Here is a 17,161-nt window from a genome sequence, read left to right on the forward strand (position 1 = left end):
TCCTGTAAAGCAAAGTCTTTGTCTTTGTCTTCTTGAGACTCTTTGCATTTAAAGTACGTCATCACACTTTAGACAATATACACAATAGCAATAACCATGTCTCCTAGCATACAAACATATATGAATAAATCGCCACAAAACGACTCACCTACACCATATCGCTCCATGGTGGTGGTTGCCCAAGGAGTCATGTTCTCTTGTGTCACTTACACTGCTCGCTCAGGTTATTTTTAAATTGTCTGCTAAATGTTTCACTTTTTTTGTATTTTTATCCAAACTGAAAGCAGCTCTCCTCCCCTCTTTGCCTCTTCCTCTTTTCTCTTCTCTTCCTGCCTTCAGGCTCTCAAGAGGAAGTGGGTACCGCAAGGTGGAGTCCTGCCGAGTATGTATTGTTACATTTCCATCATGCTTATTTTGGATTAACAAAACTGTATAATACATTCTCCAGGAATAAGAATTAGAGTCATTCAACAACCCAATAGTGTCTTCAGTTCAATAGTGCTACCGTTTTATCGATGATGTAATGTGACTTTGTACACAACGGGCCATGAATTTGCATGTCTTTCATTTTGTGAGTGTTGGACAATCACATTTTCTCTTTGCTGAAGGTTGAACAAGTGTTTCAAGTTCAAACTGACAGAACATACAGTGCATGTGTTGATAAGGTGGCCTCAGCTCACCTCATTCAGCTAGACTCTTTATGAGAGAGGCCAATTTTTACAGAGGAAGCAGCTTGACTGCTAGTGAGGGAGATATATATACTATAAGAACTCTTGACAAAACCAATCAATAGACTACAGAGATCATTTCAACTGGTACATTTTTTAGTAAGTTACAAAAAAAGAGATGCACGATACTTTGACTTCCTGCTTAGTGCGACAAGCTGTAACGTCTGCTCTTGGCCCTAGCCCATTTAAAAGCACACCTCCAACACTACATTTGTTCTCATGACTCGGGTTGAAAACATGTCATGTAATGAAAATTGAAAACATGTAATAAACAACTGGAGTGTTTATTTGGGGTCTGAAACAGATAAATGGCTTCTCAATTTTTTTCCATGGCAAAAAATATATATATTGACTGAACTGAGTAATGAGCATGGTCACAGAACGAAATAAAGTATGTCCAGGTACAAGAGGTAGACTGATATATGCTGTTTTTATGACATTTGCTATTTTTTAATTCATCTGCATCGTCCGATATCTGTGTTTAGTAGCGACGATTTAAACTTAGGCAAGTCTTTGGGCAGCCCCGTGTAATAGGTGCAGTAGAACGTGCTGTTGCCAGCTGCCTTATTGAAGGACCCCAAGCCAAAACGGTCAGTAATCGGTTAAATATCGGCATCGGTTATAGAAAAATTCATTTCGGTCGATCCCTACTAGGTACCACTGTATAAGTCATGAGACAAAAACAATGTAAGGTCCTCTTTCTTACCAAGGAGCCCACCTTTGAATGTCAACTGTGTTTTATTGTTGCAGCTCATTGTGGTATTGTCGTGGTGACAAAGCATATGATTCATACATCTTCATAACAATAAAAGGCAATTTCTGCTTTCGGACAAACTCTTGTTTGCATTCTTAGATAAATATTTAACTAGTTGGTGATAAAAGGTTTTGCTGACTGGTATCTTTCTACAACACTGACATTCAAGTTAAAGAGTATAATGTGAATCTGTTGTTATGGAAACAAACACGAGATATGTTAATTGTTAAGGCACCATGGATTTAACTGTCCATCCATCCATCTTTTTCCGCTTATTGGGGGTCGAGTCGCAGGGGCAGCAGCTTTAGGAGGGACTCCCAGACTTCCCTCTCCCTAGCCACTTCATCCAGCTCATCCCAGGAGATCCTAAGGCATTCCCGGGCCAGCTGAGAGACATAGTCTCTCCAGCGCGTCCTGGGTCATCCAAGGGGTCTCCTACCGGTGGGACATGCCCGGAGCACCTCCCCAGGGAGGCGTCCAGGAGGCATCTTGATGAGATGCCCGAACCACCTCATCTGGCTCCTCTCAACGAGGAGGAGTAGCGGCTCTACTCCTAGTCTCTCCGGATTTAACTGTTATGTTGATAATTACCCAATGATATAGCTATAGACGGAAAATGACTCAGCCGAAGGAAAAGGCCAGAGGTGGCAAAAGTGATGATGGCCATTAAAATTCCCACAAGATAAAACAAACAGAAGCATGCCGTGTGCCTCTCTCAACAAGAATTGAGTAGGATGAATCGGGAATCCACAGAAATGCCCTTTTTTTTATTATGATGAAATATAAAGTGTATTGGAAATTAACATGCATGTGGTTCTTTGTCATTTCATCCATCCAGAACATGCAAATTTCACAAAAGAAGTCTTTGAAAAAAGCCATCTCTTTCTGGTCTCATCGTGTACTTTTAACTTGAATTTTTTTTTTAAAACTATTGCACCAGAGGAAAAGCAACCAATCAGAAACCGACAAACCGTTAATCATTTGCCATGCGATTGCTGACAGATATGTTTTCTTGGATTTTGGGAGCTTTACTGAAACTATCACATAATCAATAGATTAATAGCCATCTTCAGTTACCAACTAAATCTAAAAAGAAAGAATCTGATGGTTCCGAGACGAAACATGGGTGAACATTGAAACTGCCTTTCAGAGGTAGATGGGCAGAGAGGATTTAGTAGCAATCAAGAATTAGCTACATTTCTGATTGATAGGTGAGACTTCATCACTATTTGACGTTAATTGATTGTAAATTCCCCAAATAAATCCTGAAATGGATAACCTTATACACTCCTTGCCGGTGCGTGTATTGCTTTAAGAAAGTCCTGTGACCGACACAGCTGACGGTTTGCCTGTCACTGAGGCACCAAACTGTTTTTAGAAGGAAGCGCATCCGCCATCTGTTAACAGGGATGCGTCTTTGCAAAAAAGAAAATCTTCTATTTCAAAATAATTCTTCTCTTCAAGCCCCTGTGATAGAATGTCTTTATTAATCACGTTAATCATGATGAATACATACTTTATTATTCCATTTTTGACCATGAAGCTTCTCTGAAGCATGCACCAGACCGGCCAGTTCAGAATTTAATTATTAAGGACTATCAACCCCACGTCGTTGTTGAAAGTGAGGGGTTCAGGTCCTTAGAATGTTGCAAGGGGTAATTGATCTTTAATTTACTTACTATTCAAATATTGATTTTGCGTTTGGCTCAACTTGGTGTAATCTTAAGACTGTCAAAGAAATGACGGCCAAAATATTATAAGGAGGAAGAGGAATGAATGAAAATTGCAGGAGCTTGATGAAGAACTTGGCAACTACAAACGTAGCAGTATATTCCACTAATGAGCTCCAGAAAAGCCTGGCATAGGCCAATATTCCAAGATCCTCTGAAATTGGGTCAACAAAAAGCACACATATCCAAGCAGCTTAGTAGCGCAGCTGAAGGGTCAACACTTTTGCCTAATGGCAGCCATTATTTTTGCTTAACTTTTACAAACATCAATGTTGAAAATTTGGTGCCAATGGAGAAGTACGTGGATGCTTTTGCAGCAGTGAGTAAAGAAAAAAAGAAATGAAGTGCTGCAAATGCTTGATGAATTACTATTGGATCATTGACGTCATTGCATTGTAAATCATGTTGTGACCTTAAAGCAAGCCACCAAGAAAAGGTGAGACTTTGTTAGCGCTTTACTGCCACAAATGGTTGTTGCACTGAAGCATACAGTGGAGCAGTTATTGGAATCACTTTGAATGCAAATTATCGTGAGATAGAGAGGAGAGGAGCAATAGGAGGAGACAAGAGAGAGAGAGAGAGAGAGAGAGAGAGAGAGAGAGAGAGAGAGAGAGTGTGTGTAGCGCTCCCTCTGTCTCTTTAGTTTCTTCCCCACATGCGGACTCATTAGGTGTCCAAACACACTCGCTCAAACACCCACGTACACACATGCGCGTACACACACAAACACACACACACACACACAAACACACACATCATGAGCATGCCTGTGGTTTTACTTGCTTCCTTCTAGGAGCCAATATGAGGTGACGTGGTCCGTGTGGTGAGTTGATCGATCTCTACTTGCTTCTATTTAATATTTTAGCAAAAGCAAACGTTTTTAACTGTATTGGTAGTTGCAGTGTGACATTACAGTTGGCTTTATTTACTGTAGATTATTTTCTGTAGACTGATCAGCTTGTCTGGTTTTGTTTTAAAACCACAACAGTTTGTCATATATATTCATTATATATTCATAAACATTTCATGGAAAGATAGTCATAAAAACATCTTGTAGCACCAGTGTTTGTCTGTGTATCTGCTGTGTATCCATGTGTGTGGGAGTGATATACCAGCTGAGTCTCCTCTACCAGCGCATGGAGTTGAAACAAATTCATTATATAGCACTTGGGATCAATGGCGAAGGGCAATGTGAGTCACTGTTAAACCTTATGTAAATGGCACCCAGTGTACAAAATAAAACAGGACAAGGGGATCAATTATATCCTCAATTAGAGAAGCTATATTGACAAATAGTGATGAAACAACGAAGAATAGTATAAATCAGAATTAAATGTTAGCCCTCCCTAGAGCAAAATAGTGCTCACAAAACAATAATAGTACAAGTGGCTTTCAGATTAGTTTTCTATAAGTTATCGTGCTCATGGGTTAACAAGCCTTTACCGCTTCTGTCTTGACAAGAGTTTCGACAAGCTCACACTGCATGGTCACGATGGTGGCTGGCATGGACATGTATGTGAATTGGTTCTCAGTACCGAGTCAGGGGATATGAAGGTGCAGAAGACTGAGGGAGAGAAACCTGTTGGTGATATGACAGACAGATGAACCTGGAAATAAAATTTGACAACTTGATATCTGCAAGAGGAAAGTTAGGAAGCTCAGTTGTTCTGGGTGAGGTGATATGATATGCCCTTTCAATGGAATTCTGGTTAAATTTCACATGGGTAAGAATTTAATGGCTTTATTGACCGTATGGAAGAAAAATCTGAAATTATATCTAGTCATAAACATGGCTGATACCAGCCATAGCTTTTGTTATACGAGGATATTATTACACTGTATGGCAAGATCTGGAACAGAGGTGGTTGTATGCTACATCTTTTTTAAACACGGAATGCAATACAGAGTTGTAGGGAAAGGTAGAGGTGTGGAGTTTTTAGCTGTTAAGAGTTGGTTGAGAAATGTAAACATAAGGATAATAATTTACTCGAACCTATGTAATAAATTGTCAATGGAGTCCTTATATACAAGAGAAAGTGACAATGGAAGGGTAATGGAAGAATTCATGGAAGACAGAAACCTAGGATGTTGAAATGATGGAACGGGTATGAGCCTTAATGTTACTAGTGCAGAGTCAGCCATGGACCTAACTCTGGTTGCATGGGCAGTGAAGAGAGGAATAACAATTGGAAGGAATCTCTATCATGTTGTGATCAAAGTAGGTGTGGAAGTAGATGTAGGGTTAGTTGAAAGCTGGGCTTTTAACAAGGCAGAGTGGGAAAAATGTTGGTATACTGTATTAGTTAACACAGATAACAGGAAGTGGATTTGAAAGGAAATGAAAAGATGAAATTAATTGGGATATGTGTCAAACAATATTGGAAGAAGATAGAGCAGGAGAAAAGCAGATAAGTATAAAGGAAAGATTGTGCCATTGTGAACGTAAACAAGTAATTATAGGTCGGAATAAGGCTTTTAGATTGTGGAGATTCAATCATGATGGCCAGAATTTGGTTTCATATAAAAAGGATGCAAGCAAAGGTTAGGAAAATTCTAAAATATACAAAAAGGGAGGATTTGGAGGACATTACAATGACAGGTAATGCAGCTCTTCAGCGTGGACCATTTACAAAAGCAGAACTTGATAGAAGAAGGTAATAAACGGTTGGCACCAAGTATGGATCAAGCTTGGTGATGTGTCAAAGATAGGGACTGCAAAACAAAATGAAATAAGAGGATATGTTTTAAAACGCCAAAGTGACCTTAAAGACTGGAGGAGTACAATGAACCCAGTGTTGTGTGTGGAGCATGAAATTAGGCAGGCACAGGTTAATAAAAAGTGTGTGGAGGCGGTATTTTTTGATATAAAGAAGCTGTATGATTTACGATTGGAGGAAGATGGGGAATTAACGGCAATATGTATCTTATATTGAATGACATGTTCAAGAAATGTTTGTAAAGACAATGGTCCACTAAGAGGAAGTGTGGTCAGTTCTTTGCTATTTTCAATAATGATGACTGGAAGTGCGGGTGGGGTCAGAGAAGGGCTTAAATGAGTTTTCAGGTTCATGGTTCGATGAAAGGTTGATGCTGGCTGTGCATATTCAGAATACTGAGGAGGGTTCAAGGCATTGAGGAAGATCTAGCGGGAATAAAAAGAATTCTAAAACGGACAATGAAGAAAAGGTGGCCAAAACTATGAGATGAAGAGGGAAATGGATGATGGTTTCACAGACTGCGTAGAAAAATGGGTCAAATGAGGACAACTTGAGGAAACAGAAGAGATAAAATAATAATGGCAAAGGTTGAGGTTGTTTGAGCACATTAGCTGATAATAAATATGTCTACACATGTTCCTGGTATACTGATATTATACAGATAGCAACTGCAGTTCATCGGAAGGTTCTTTATTATTTAGCGAGAAAGAAAGTATGTTTCGACCTCACAATGGTATTATACTCGTAATGCGCAGAAAATCCACAAGGAACTTTCAATGTTGTTGTAACAAAAGGTTTGCTAAGGTCAGTGGCAACATAATGAGCTTGATCCCCTTATGAGTGCCATTTGTTCGCGCACATATATATTTCATGTGTTTTATGTCCCCTATGGTGCTTCTTTCTGGAGCTATGTTCATTTTCACACCTAAGATGCACACAGTCTGTGTGCTACAGAGGCACAAACTCTGTGTCGCTTTTTCTCTCAAGGGCTCACACATCAATACTGTAATCATCCATACATGTTCAATAATAGAAAAGCCCACAATAGAGCGCAGACCTCAGTGTCAGTATTCCTCCAAATATTTGCAATTCACAGCTCGCTCATCTTTGCTATGAACTCATTTATTTGCTGTTTCTGTGCTCAGGCCAAGTCTATTATGAAAGTACCATCTTGTGCCTTGGTGCCAAGGAACCACAGTGGCACCCTGAGAAATGTGTTCCATACAAGCTTTGGGACGAGTTTTTTTTTTTTTTTTGGTCCATTGATGTGTGCATAAAATTGAGATACGAGTGTGCTTGAGTTCTCCACTGCTAGAAGGAAACAGCAAACTTGACAACATCCAGCTAACATCAAGTCACATAGCTTGGTGAGTAGTGCAAGGACAATATCAGTTGCCGGCCGGGAATGCACAGTTGAGGTGATCTGCCAACTGCAATTAGACCCAAAAATACATCAGGTAGCCTACAATTAGAATGGTTTTAACAGGAAGTTATGAGGTCTGGTTACTGCCACATTATTATCAAAGTTCATCTGATTGCTTTTTATGTAAGACCGGGAAGTATTTTTCTAACACATATTTACAATCATTAAAACTTATCACATCAACTTGGCAATTGAACAATACCTTTTGCTTTCATAAGTTCAATACCTTACAATCATTAAAACCTATCACATCAACTTGGCAATTGAACACTACCTTTTGCTTTCAAAAGTTCAGCATCCCTTCTTTGGTGGTGAGGTAAACACAAATAACCTTTGTGCAAATACACTCATAGTAAAAAGGTCACAAAAAGAAGTAAAATAGTACATTCTTACCCAGAAACCTAAAATGAGGCATCACTTTATTGTGCTGATCAAATTTTAGAGATGTAAGTTGCTTTTGCTTGTAATTTCAAGGCACTTGCCTTCGTCACAGCCATTTGGATGGCGGATGTCCTTAATGTGATGAGGACTGCAAATTAATGAAAGAGGAAAAGGAAATGGGAATGAAGCCAAATCTGTTGACATTTTCAAAGTAAGTATTAGACGAATTCTTGCTGCTACAAAGAAGCAATCCAATTCATCCCAATAAGCATTGAAGCAATTTACTTCACACCACACGTTGGACAATTTGCATGATGTTTTTTTTTGCTTATTAGTCAGAGGAAGAGAGGATATTCCAAAAAGACACATCTGGCTGATGTGAAAAAGTAAATAAATAAATAAAAATATTTTTAAAAAGGTTGCAAATGAGCACTTGGTATTTGGAAAATCTCAAAAATGAAAGGCTGCCTTGCAGCTGAGAAGTCATCATTACTTGACGTCACTAAGTCACATCATGTCTGGTAAAGCAGAATGTTGCCAAGTTCTTTGTGGCTGCTCTTCATCTTTTTCCCTCAAATAACCGACAAAGTGATGGGAATGCTGCAAATTGGGCCCTAAAGGCTCCTTTGCAAAGCGCTTGAGCTGAATGACGGAAGGCATGGAAACAAAGTTGTCTATTTCGTCATCCTAAAATGTTTAATCTGGACAGCAGACAAACACAAGCACGCACACACACACCGGAATAGATGATGGCCTCGACGTGTTTTTCATACAAACACCTAATGTAATGACACTACTCACAAAAAACATGTTCATATTTGGCCTATGGGTGAGATTATAAAATAAACTGAAAATGCATGGCAATTTATAGATGAATTTAATTTGAGCTACTCTAAACTTGTTGTTCAATTGTTACATGTTTAAATACTTTCTGCACATCTTGATATTCTTTAAACGGGAGCTCAACGGCAAAACATTTTTGGTTTTTTTTTTGCAACCTGCAGATGATACGGTGATATCCGTACTAAGATCAGGGGCTGCTTCACTCTGAGAACCTGATCCTGTTTAAAACCTCTCAATGAGGAGCGAGTCGATCAAATATTCAGCGCTATAGAGTTCTCATGATGTCGAAATGTAACCATATAAAGATAAAGAGAGATAGACAAAGGGAAACTGTTTAAAAAAAAAAAAAAAAGATCGAAATCATGGCGCAAGCACTTGTGAAATTTGCTATTCAGCTCTTTGTAGGCCGGCCTATGGTAATAGGACACTCAGTTGTCAAACACTGATTTGTAGTCAAAAGGTTAGGGAAAGTCAAATAAGATCACTTGGGAAGATTATACTGCATTTTATGCATCCACTAATATTTTATCTTTTTTTATTATATTGTGAATAGTGCTTGACTTGCTTTACGGTGTGTTCTAACCTACTTGTACAAATTTAGGCTAAATCTTATATTTTTCCTGTGACAGGGTTTTTTCTCACAAGATGAGAGCAAAAACCTTAAACTCCGTCTGACAGAACAGTACTGTTAGCAGTGCTTTTGCGAGCCCAATTGGCGCCCTTGCTATAATTAGTAACAAAAAAAAGCTAACATGCCATTCTTAAAAGATATCTATGGATACCATTTAATATCGCTTTGTTGTTGTTTTAAAGCTGGACTAGAGCAGCAAAATATCACAACTTATCTCTGTGTGCCCTTACACACTAATGCAAAGTCAATCCATAACATTAATGTATTGACATTCATTGTCATGAATGTCCGCATGTGCATTAAAACACAATTAACAGGATTTTACAGCACTCTGATAACTGAGACATAGCATTAAATTTGTTGCAAAGGGATAGTACTCGACACAGCTTTGGTATTGATCTCATTAGATTGTACAGATACCTACACTTTGGAGGCCAGTCAGTGAATTAAACAAGAAAGGGGACAAACGCTTTTGCAGTAGACTGTGTCAACATACAAACCAGTTGAATTAATCCCAGTGGTTGATAAATGTAGCGCAAGCAAACTACTGAGCAAATGTTATCTTGCAAAATGGAATGACAGTTTTCATTTGATGCAGCTCTGGTGGATTGAGAGTACAGAAAGATGGAGGAATTAAAGCATTTAAACACAAACTTTACATTGTGGAAAATAATGAAATAGAATTACTTGCAATCATACATCAGTGACTGTCTTTTTTATCTTTAAGTTCTTTCAAGCAGTTTCAGTACTTTTGATCAGTTATCTTCAAATAACACATATTCGCCTTAATGGTTTGGCAAATTAAAATATTTTTTTTTAATTCAGCTGAAAGTCTCAAACAATTGCCAGATAGATAGTTCACATTACCTTTCTGCCTGTTCAATTATGCTCTCTTTTGATTTCAAGATTCAGTGATTATTTTCTTCATTTGCTTCAAGTGGAGGTTTTGGTTCTCCGTCGGAAGTATTAAAAACGTCACACAACATAGAAACGAACACCAAAATATCCTTGTTGTCTACTGCTCAGTTGGATGAAAATAATGCCTCACTTGATTGTTTTGTCACTTTCTGCCCACTAGATGGTAGTAAAGCCATGGAGGACGGTGTGTTTGAAGCCATTCACTTGATTCAACACTGGTAAAGACCTCTGCCTTCAGGACCACAACATGGAACAATGGATTCCACCTCTACAGTCATCTTACACTGAGAGTCCAGAGAGACATGGAGTCATTTGGATGAGACTGCAAGAGGCCTGATCATTGGAAGCACACTTACTGTACATGGAGTTCGATGCATCTTGGCTAGTTTTTATGTATTGGTTAATTGCTGAAGGGATGTCACAAGGCTGAATCTGGTGCGAGCCAAGCTGCCATGCTGTCCAAAATAGCAGTGGGTGTCATCCTGACCCTTCTAATCCTTCTGACCATCATCGGCAATGTGCTGGTGTGTCTGGCGGTGTGCGCTTCACGACGCCTCCGCTGTCTGACCAACTGCTTCATCGTGTCACTGGCGGTGACCGACCTTCTGCTCGGCCTGGCCGTGCTGCCCTTCTCGGCCCACCTGCAACTCACCGACGACTGGCCGTTGGGCCCGGTCTTCTGCAACTTCTACATCTCCATGGACGTCATGCTCTGCACCGCTTCCATTCTCACCCTGCTGGCCATAAGTATGGACCGCTATTTGGCCGTTACAATGCCGCTCAGATATAGCTCCCTGGTTCTGCCTTGGAGAGTATTTGTGGCCATGGCGAGCGTCTGGACTGTGTCGGTGGCCGTGTCCTTCTTGCCCATCTACATGGGCTGGAACACCGTCAACGGGACAGTGCAAAACTACGACCGACGGACTCCCGAGAGGACGTGTCGCTTTGAGCTCAACAGGCCTTACGTGCTGACCGACTCGCTTCTCACCTTCTATCTGCCCTTGCTGGTCATGTGCTGCACTTACCTGAGAATACTTCGCATTGCACGGGCACAGATCAAGCGCATTATCAGTGCTCGGCCCACGTGCGTCACCACCTACACGAGCCACCAATCGGTCGTCACAACTGTCCTCTCCAGTGTCCCGGCATCAGCATTGCGGGAGCACAAGGCCACCGTGACGCTCGCGGCAGTGATAGGAGCCTTTGTGGTGTGCTGGCTGCCTTACTTCATCCTGTTCACGGCGCTTGGCCTACAGGAGAATCCCGACCCTAACAAAGTGCCAGAATTTTCCATCGTGCTGTGGCTGGGTTATGCCAACTCAGCCCTCAATCCTATCCTCTACGGAGCTCTTAACAGGGACTTCAGGTCCGCCTACACGCACCTACTGAGATGTCGTTGGCCGACATACAGTGGGTGGAGGAGCAGACATTCTTCTGCCACCGAAACAATAGCAGGTATACGCACAATGTTATGTGAAAGGTTATTGCGGAGAAGCATTTCTTTAATAAAGCAAAATCAATGAGCGTAGGCTCTGAATTGCAGCCAGACAACAGTTCTACTACAAAAACATGTACCTTTATGAATGTTCACCTTAGCTTCTTGGATCACATACTATTCCAACTCAAGAGGATCCATCCTAACATTCTTTGGCGAAATAAGTATTTCTGCTTCAGAATTCTGAGATAAAGGATGTATACGCCAACATTTAAAATAACAGCAACTTAGCCAAATTGCCAATGCCAACATTATTATGAATTTGCTAAGACAGATCATGCTAAGATGTTGATCATATGACTTTGGAGGATATTCAAGATCAATAGGTTTCCTGCAGCATCGATTAGCTGAAAATTGTGTGTGACCCTGATTGCAGATCATATGATCGGGACAACTCTACCTTCTACCATCTGTGTCTTGTAGGGTACCATCAAATAAATCAATCGGGTTCTTAGTTTATATGGTTCTTGTTGAAATCCTGCAAAAGTATTTATGAATAAGAAACGTCACGCTGAAAGAAAGTTCACTTGATGAAATCTCATAGCTTTGAGTTTGACCGTGGATTTTGTTTACTTTTCTACAATAAAATGTTAATTGGCAATTGTTGCCTTTGTTTGATGTTCCTCCACTTTAGGCAGAGAACAGCTCATGGAGGTCACGCTGCTGTGTGGACACGCATCTGCCAGCTGCAGGGCGGGTCAAAGTGTTCACAACTTCATGCCACAAGAGACAAATAGCAGGACTAACACAAGCATGACCCAATTTGTAAAGGGCACAACTGACAGCAATGTTGATGGCAGTTAAAAGGGAAACTAATATGCTCTCTGCAATGTGGACGGTCGTTGATAGTCACCACCTATGTGAGCTGACTCAACCTCTAGTCAATCACAGGGCACATTATAGAAGGCACCCACAGTCATGGAGTGAAAACTGAACACACGCTGCCTACACGCTTGTCAAGAAAATTAACCACTACGGCATCAGTGACGACATACTGAGAGATGTTTTCGATGCTATGTTGGTCAGTGTACTAAATCTGCGGCCCAAAAAAAACATATATAAAACAATTTAGAATGCTTGAGAATTACCAGGATTACCACATTAATAATTGTATTGCACTAAACAGCAATAAAAGCTCTTGTAAATTGAGGAAATTCATTTATATTTTTGCTTTTATGGGTTCCTCATGTAATGACAAAAAATGAGAGGCCCGAATTTCAGTCTCACATTAATGTCTGCGTGCCTGTTGTCACACGCCATAGTCTTAATCTAAAAGTGGAAAAGCACCACCGCTCTTCACACACAAGAAACATCAATGGACACGGACTATGGCAACTGAGGGCAAATAGAGTCTTCCTGGCAGATCCCTGGAGGACTTAACATGTTCACCAAACATACTGGCCCTTCACCACAAGCGGTGCAGCTGGACGTTTAAGACAAGTGTGTCCTCTTGTGGTAGTATCAAGTACCACAAGCTTAACTTTGACTATATGGTCAGCGTACTACACTGGTCTAAAACAAAGCATTGCTATTAAAGTGACCTCATCATCACTTGATGTATTGTCACAAGTCTGTGTTGTTGGAATATGTAGCATGGAATGTACTGCAAACGCATGAGTACATTTATTACCAATGACTCTTTGGCAAGAATGTTGGCAAATGTACTTACAGTATCAGAAATACAGTATCTTACTACTTTTCACTTCATATAGTTGCTCTATTTACAGCCTTGAACACGTGCTAAAGTGCTTTCCAAACCAATGCAAATATTCTCACAGACTGTATGTTATGTTAGTTTCATGCAAAAAGCTACTACTTTTTAGATACGAGTGTAAATGGATTCAAATGAAATATGACAAATACTCATGACCTGTTGTCACGCTTAAAATGTAACAAGTCCCCCGTTTGTCTTGTCTGTATGTTTCTACATATGTTTAACTGGCGTTCAAATGTGTGTTAAATTTAATGAACAAGAATTGTAATAAAGGCATTAAAGTTTTCCTCGAGCTGGCTGTGGGTCAAACAAAGTAATCAGGTGCAAAGTGGCATGGTGAGAGAAGTAAACAAGAACCTGATGGTCATTCTGGCTGAGAACCAAAAGTACTCTGCGGATATGAGATAAAGTTCTAGAAAAAGAACCACGATGTTTTGGACAGATGATGAGCAATAACTGTACTGATGCCCATGGGACTTTAATATTGTTTTCATCAGACTAGAGGTTTTCGCACAGGATGGATGTCACACTGGATCTCAATTTCTTAGTTCACATCGCTCACCCAGGATCTTCTCCCCAGGTTGGTCTACTCACCCGCAGCATCAAGCCATATGAAAAGTCGTTTAAACACTTACAGAGGTCACTGGGCTCGTGGGGACAGTAAGTAGGGAAGAAAAACATGTGTAGGTTTAACAAACAATACCCTCTGAGCTCTCCTTGAAGATCCTGTGAGTTTGTGAGAGTGTTTTTTTGTTTAATGGAACTTAACAGGGTGGGAGGTGGTCTCCAGTCAAAAGCTAAAGAGAAATGAAAGGAAAAATGTCTGGAGTGTAAAGTGTACACAACGGTGTCCATATGAGAATCCTTCCTTCCTTCCTTCCAGAATAGATCTTCAACTATTTCAGAAATTTTTTATGAAGGCTGAATTAGTATAACCAGAAAACTGAAAAGGTGTTAGAATTTTGGAACGTGCTGTGTATTATGAGTCTTTTCTCATGTGCTACTAAAGTTAACTATAACTATATTTTTCTTTTCTCCACGGTACATCCTCCTCCAGGCTGTTTAATCTCTATAGATTACAACTTCATTTATTACCCAGATTGTAGAAAGACTTTTACACCCATCAATCTCTTCAATTTTACTCGATTCAGTTCGCATCCTCTAGAAATCAGCAACCGGATAAGATTTACTCATAAAATTGGTCAAACTACAACCACTGTATCCACAGTTACACTTTAAAACACATTTACCAGCGACGGCAAATGCAGGTTTTACAGGAGGCATAGCTGGGACAATGTCGAGCCACATCGTACAGTACTGTATAATTTTAAACAGTATTTATATATATTTTTTTTAAAATACACCAAAGTAGTCCTGGACCACAAATGTGGCTCAGACCAATGATGAACAAGAATTCACTACTCTCTTTGACAAAACTCTCCAAAACAATATTGTTGTCAACCATTTGGTTGCAATGTTGTACCCAACCAAGTGGCGAGCAAGACAGAAGATATTTTACAACCACAATAAAAAGTAACCACTACAAATGCAGCCCTCCAAGTGCCTTGGAAAGGGTTTACGTGGGGAAAATGGCAAACACTCAGCAGAAATCGCTTTATACGCTATTATCACGTCTTAAAACCCTGTGTGGTTGACGTGTTCAGAAAGTTTCACAAATTCTTCAATGGACAGCAATTACAATTTTATTTATGATGCTTTCATCTTTAAGAGCGCCTGTAGGTCCACTGCCGTATATCACGCTTCGCTCTGTTGGTCACTCAAGGCATCCATCCCTCTGTCTCGTTTGGAACGATGGCCATACGGACTGCTAGCGCTACATGAAAACCATTCATCATTACTTCTTAGACAAAACATTTATGTGAGGGAGGGTTTTAGAAAAAAAAAAAGGCTTGCAGTCAGAAACACACACTCATATATAAGTATCTCTATCGAAGCTATCAATCATAAATATTGTCATTATTCAACGATGTCATCGACAAGCCCTCCTCCTTTTATTCTCTTCTTTCTCCCTTTGTACACACACACACACACACACACACACACACACAGGAAGAGCATCATGAATCATAAATCTTATGAATGCCATCTAAACACTTTTCAGAGCTATGAGGAATAGAGATGATTGATCGATGCGGTCGAGGGGGGCGAAAGCAAAGAAGATGGACAGAAGGTTGAAACCAGCAACGCAGGGGTCACTGGCTGCAGTTTGGGGGTCAAACGGATTTGGCGGAAGCACAATATGGCCGACGAGGAAGGAGAGATGTGCGGTGGGGGGCTGAAGAATGGATGAAGGAGGAGGGAGTGAGAGAAAGAGGAGGAGGAGGTTGGGGGATGTTGCCTCAGTGAGGCTGAAGCCATAACTCATCTTTTATTAAAAATAATGAAAAAAACTTAATGAGTTAATATCTGGAGAAAGAGACAGTGAGGCAGCAACGGAGGAAGGGACAGCAAATGGAGGGAAGTAAGGAGAAGTGATCAGACAGAAAAGCGAAGCGGGTCAGTGTTTAGTCATTTATCCCACTTTTCAAAAGTTCATATAAAAGCCATTAAGGCAGGCGAGGGGCCAGTCATTGTTGTCCCCATTCTTTCTGATGACCTAAATCCCCCTGCTTGCTTGGTAATTAACGGCACTTAACAAGCAATTAACTGTGATGAGCTAAATTAGCAGGGTACACTCTCCATTGACGAGTACATTATGAGCGTACAACTCGAGAGAAACCTCAACGGCCCGTGTTTGCTTGTCGACAAATGACGGATTAATTACTATTAAAGCATCCGCATGCTAATGAGCTGAGAAACAATTAGATGGGCTGTTAGCATACGAGAGAAGCTGCAGCACGGACGGCAAGCGAAGGGCGGGAGTGAAAGGAAGAAATCTTCATTGGGGAAGCGATACTGATTAAATGGATGGAGAGAAGCACTCTTCACCCAATATCCATGAACTTATTAAATACATGACATCACAATTTGTCTTTCCTACCACGCAGCTATACATCCCCTAGCCTGCCATCATCTATTCTTTGCCACGGAAAACTCTTTTTCTTTTTCTTTTTCTTTTCCAGCTTCTTGCCAACTCTTCCCTCCTTCCTGCTTGGGGGACACAGTCCTGTGAAGGAATTTAATATGCAACTTTTATATGAGAAACCAATCGCATACGTCCGGGTCTATTGGGCTCGCAATCTATCGGCCCGGACGGCTAATGTAATAGAGGGAGCCGGGGCTATTTATCACATGGGGAGCGATGGTTCCTTCTCTCTCTCTCTCGCTCTGTCTTTATTCAAGCCCAGATTCCATGGCTGCCACTAAATCAGGCCAACTATGAGCTATAGCTGCCCAGAGGGTATCTCCTCTTTTATAGAGGGATTTGGATTGTGTATCTTCCGGTTCCTCAGTGGTCGTTGAAGCCTCTTACGAAAGCCATAAACACTCAAACAAAAGGAAAGGAGTTACGCGTCCCTCTGTCCCCTTTGTGTGGACGTGGAGACGGACGGGGGAGGTGGAGGCGTAATGAAGCTGATGACGAATTTATTAATAGTGCAACCATGCGGCAACGGGCTTTCTAGACATACAGGTAGACTTTGGCGTGTAAGCTTTTATTTTCAGATCAAACTACCATATCTACTCGCACAGAAATAAACACATACCGCAACATGACTCCCGTGAGCTTGGGAAAGTGGGAAAAAAATAGCACACACAGCCAGGTGGGGTATGTAGCGAGATTGCTCCAGTACGTAAAATCTCAGACACGAACTGTTGGATGCTCAGTGCATTGTGAGAGAAGCATTGCGTATCTAAAGGTGTTATTG

General features: G+C 40.6%; 2 protein-coding genes across 5 annotated transcripts in view; one reads left to right on the forward strand and one right to left on the reverse strand.

Annotated features, from left to right (window-relative positions):
* Nucleotides 1-17,161, reverse strand: part of dock2 (dedicator of cytokinesis 2) — a 116,342-nt gene that overhangs the window by 88,440 nt on the left and 10,741 nt on the right. For 3 of the 4 annotated variants that reach the window (XR_015063315.1, XM_085903722.1, XM_085903747.1), the window contains exon 2: nucleotides 149-375. The exons of the other annotated variant lie outside the window; for it this stretch is intronic. Coding sequence is in view for 2 of the 3 variants with exons in the window: in XM_085903722.1 (XP_085759848.1) it covers nucleotides 149-191 (43 nt within the window). In the remaining variant the exon portion in view is untranslated. The remainder of the gene's footprint in view (nucleotides 1-148; nucleotides 376-17,161) is intronic. 4 annotated transcript variants of the gene reach the window in all.
* Nucleotides 10,578-12,424, forward strand: hrh2a (histamine receptor H2a). The gene is made up of 2 exons (XM_085905977.1): nucleotides 10,578-11,580; nucleotides 12,255-12,424. Exons 1-2 carry the CDS (start codon nucleotides 10,578-10,580, stop codon nucleotides 12,422-12,424), a joined length of 1,173 nt encoding a protein of 390 aa, XP_085762103.1.

The sequence above is a fragment of the Syngnathus leptorhynchus genome, chromosome 2, assembly GCF_054491065.1.
Source record: "Syngnathus leptorhynchus isolate UIUO chromosome 2, UIUO_Slep, whole genome shotgun sequence".
Taxonomy (NCBI): Eukaryota; Metazoa; Chordata; class Actinopteri; order Syngnathiformes; family Syngnathidae; genus Syngnathus; species Syngnathus leptorhynchus.

Coding starts and splice junctions, on each gene's coding strand:
- hrh2a (XM_085905977.1), top strand. CDS start 10,578: ATGCTGTCCAAAATAGCAGTGGGTGTCATCCTGACCCTTCTAATCCTT. Junction 11,581..12,254: donor TGCCACCGAAACAATAGCAG/GTATACGCACAA, acceptor CCTCCACTTTAG/GCAGAGAACAGCTCATGGAG.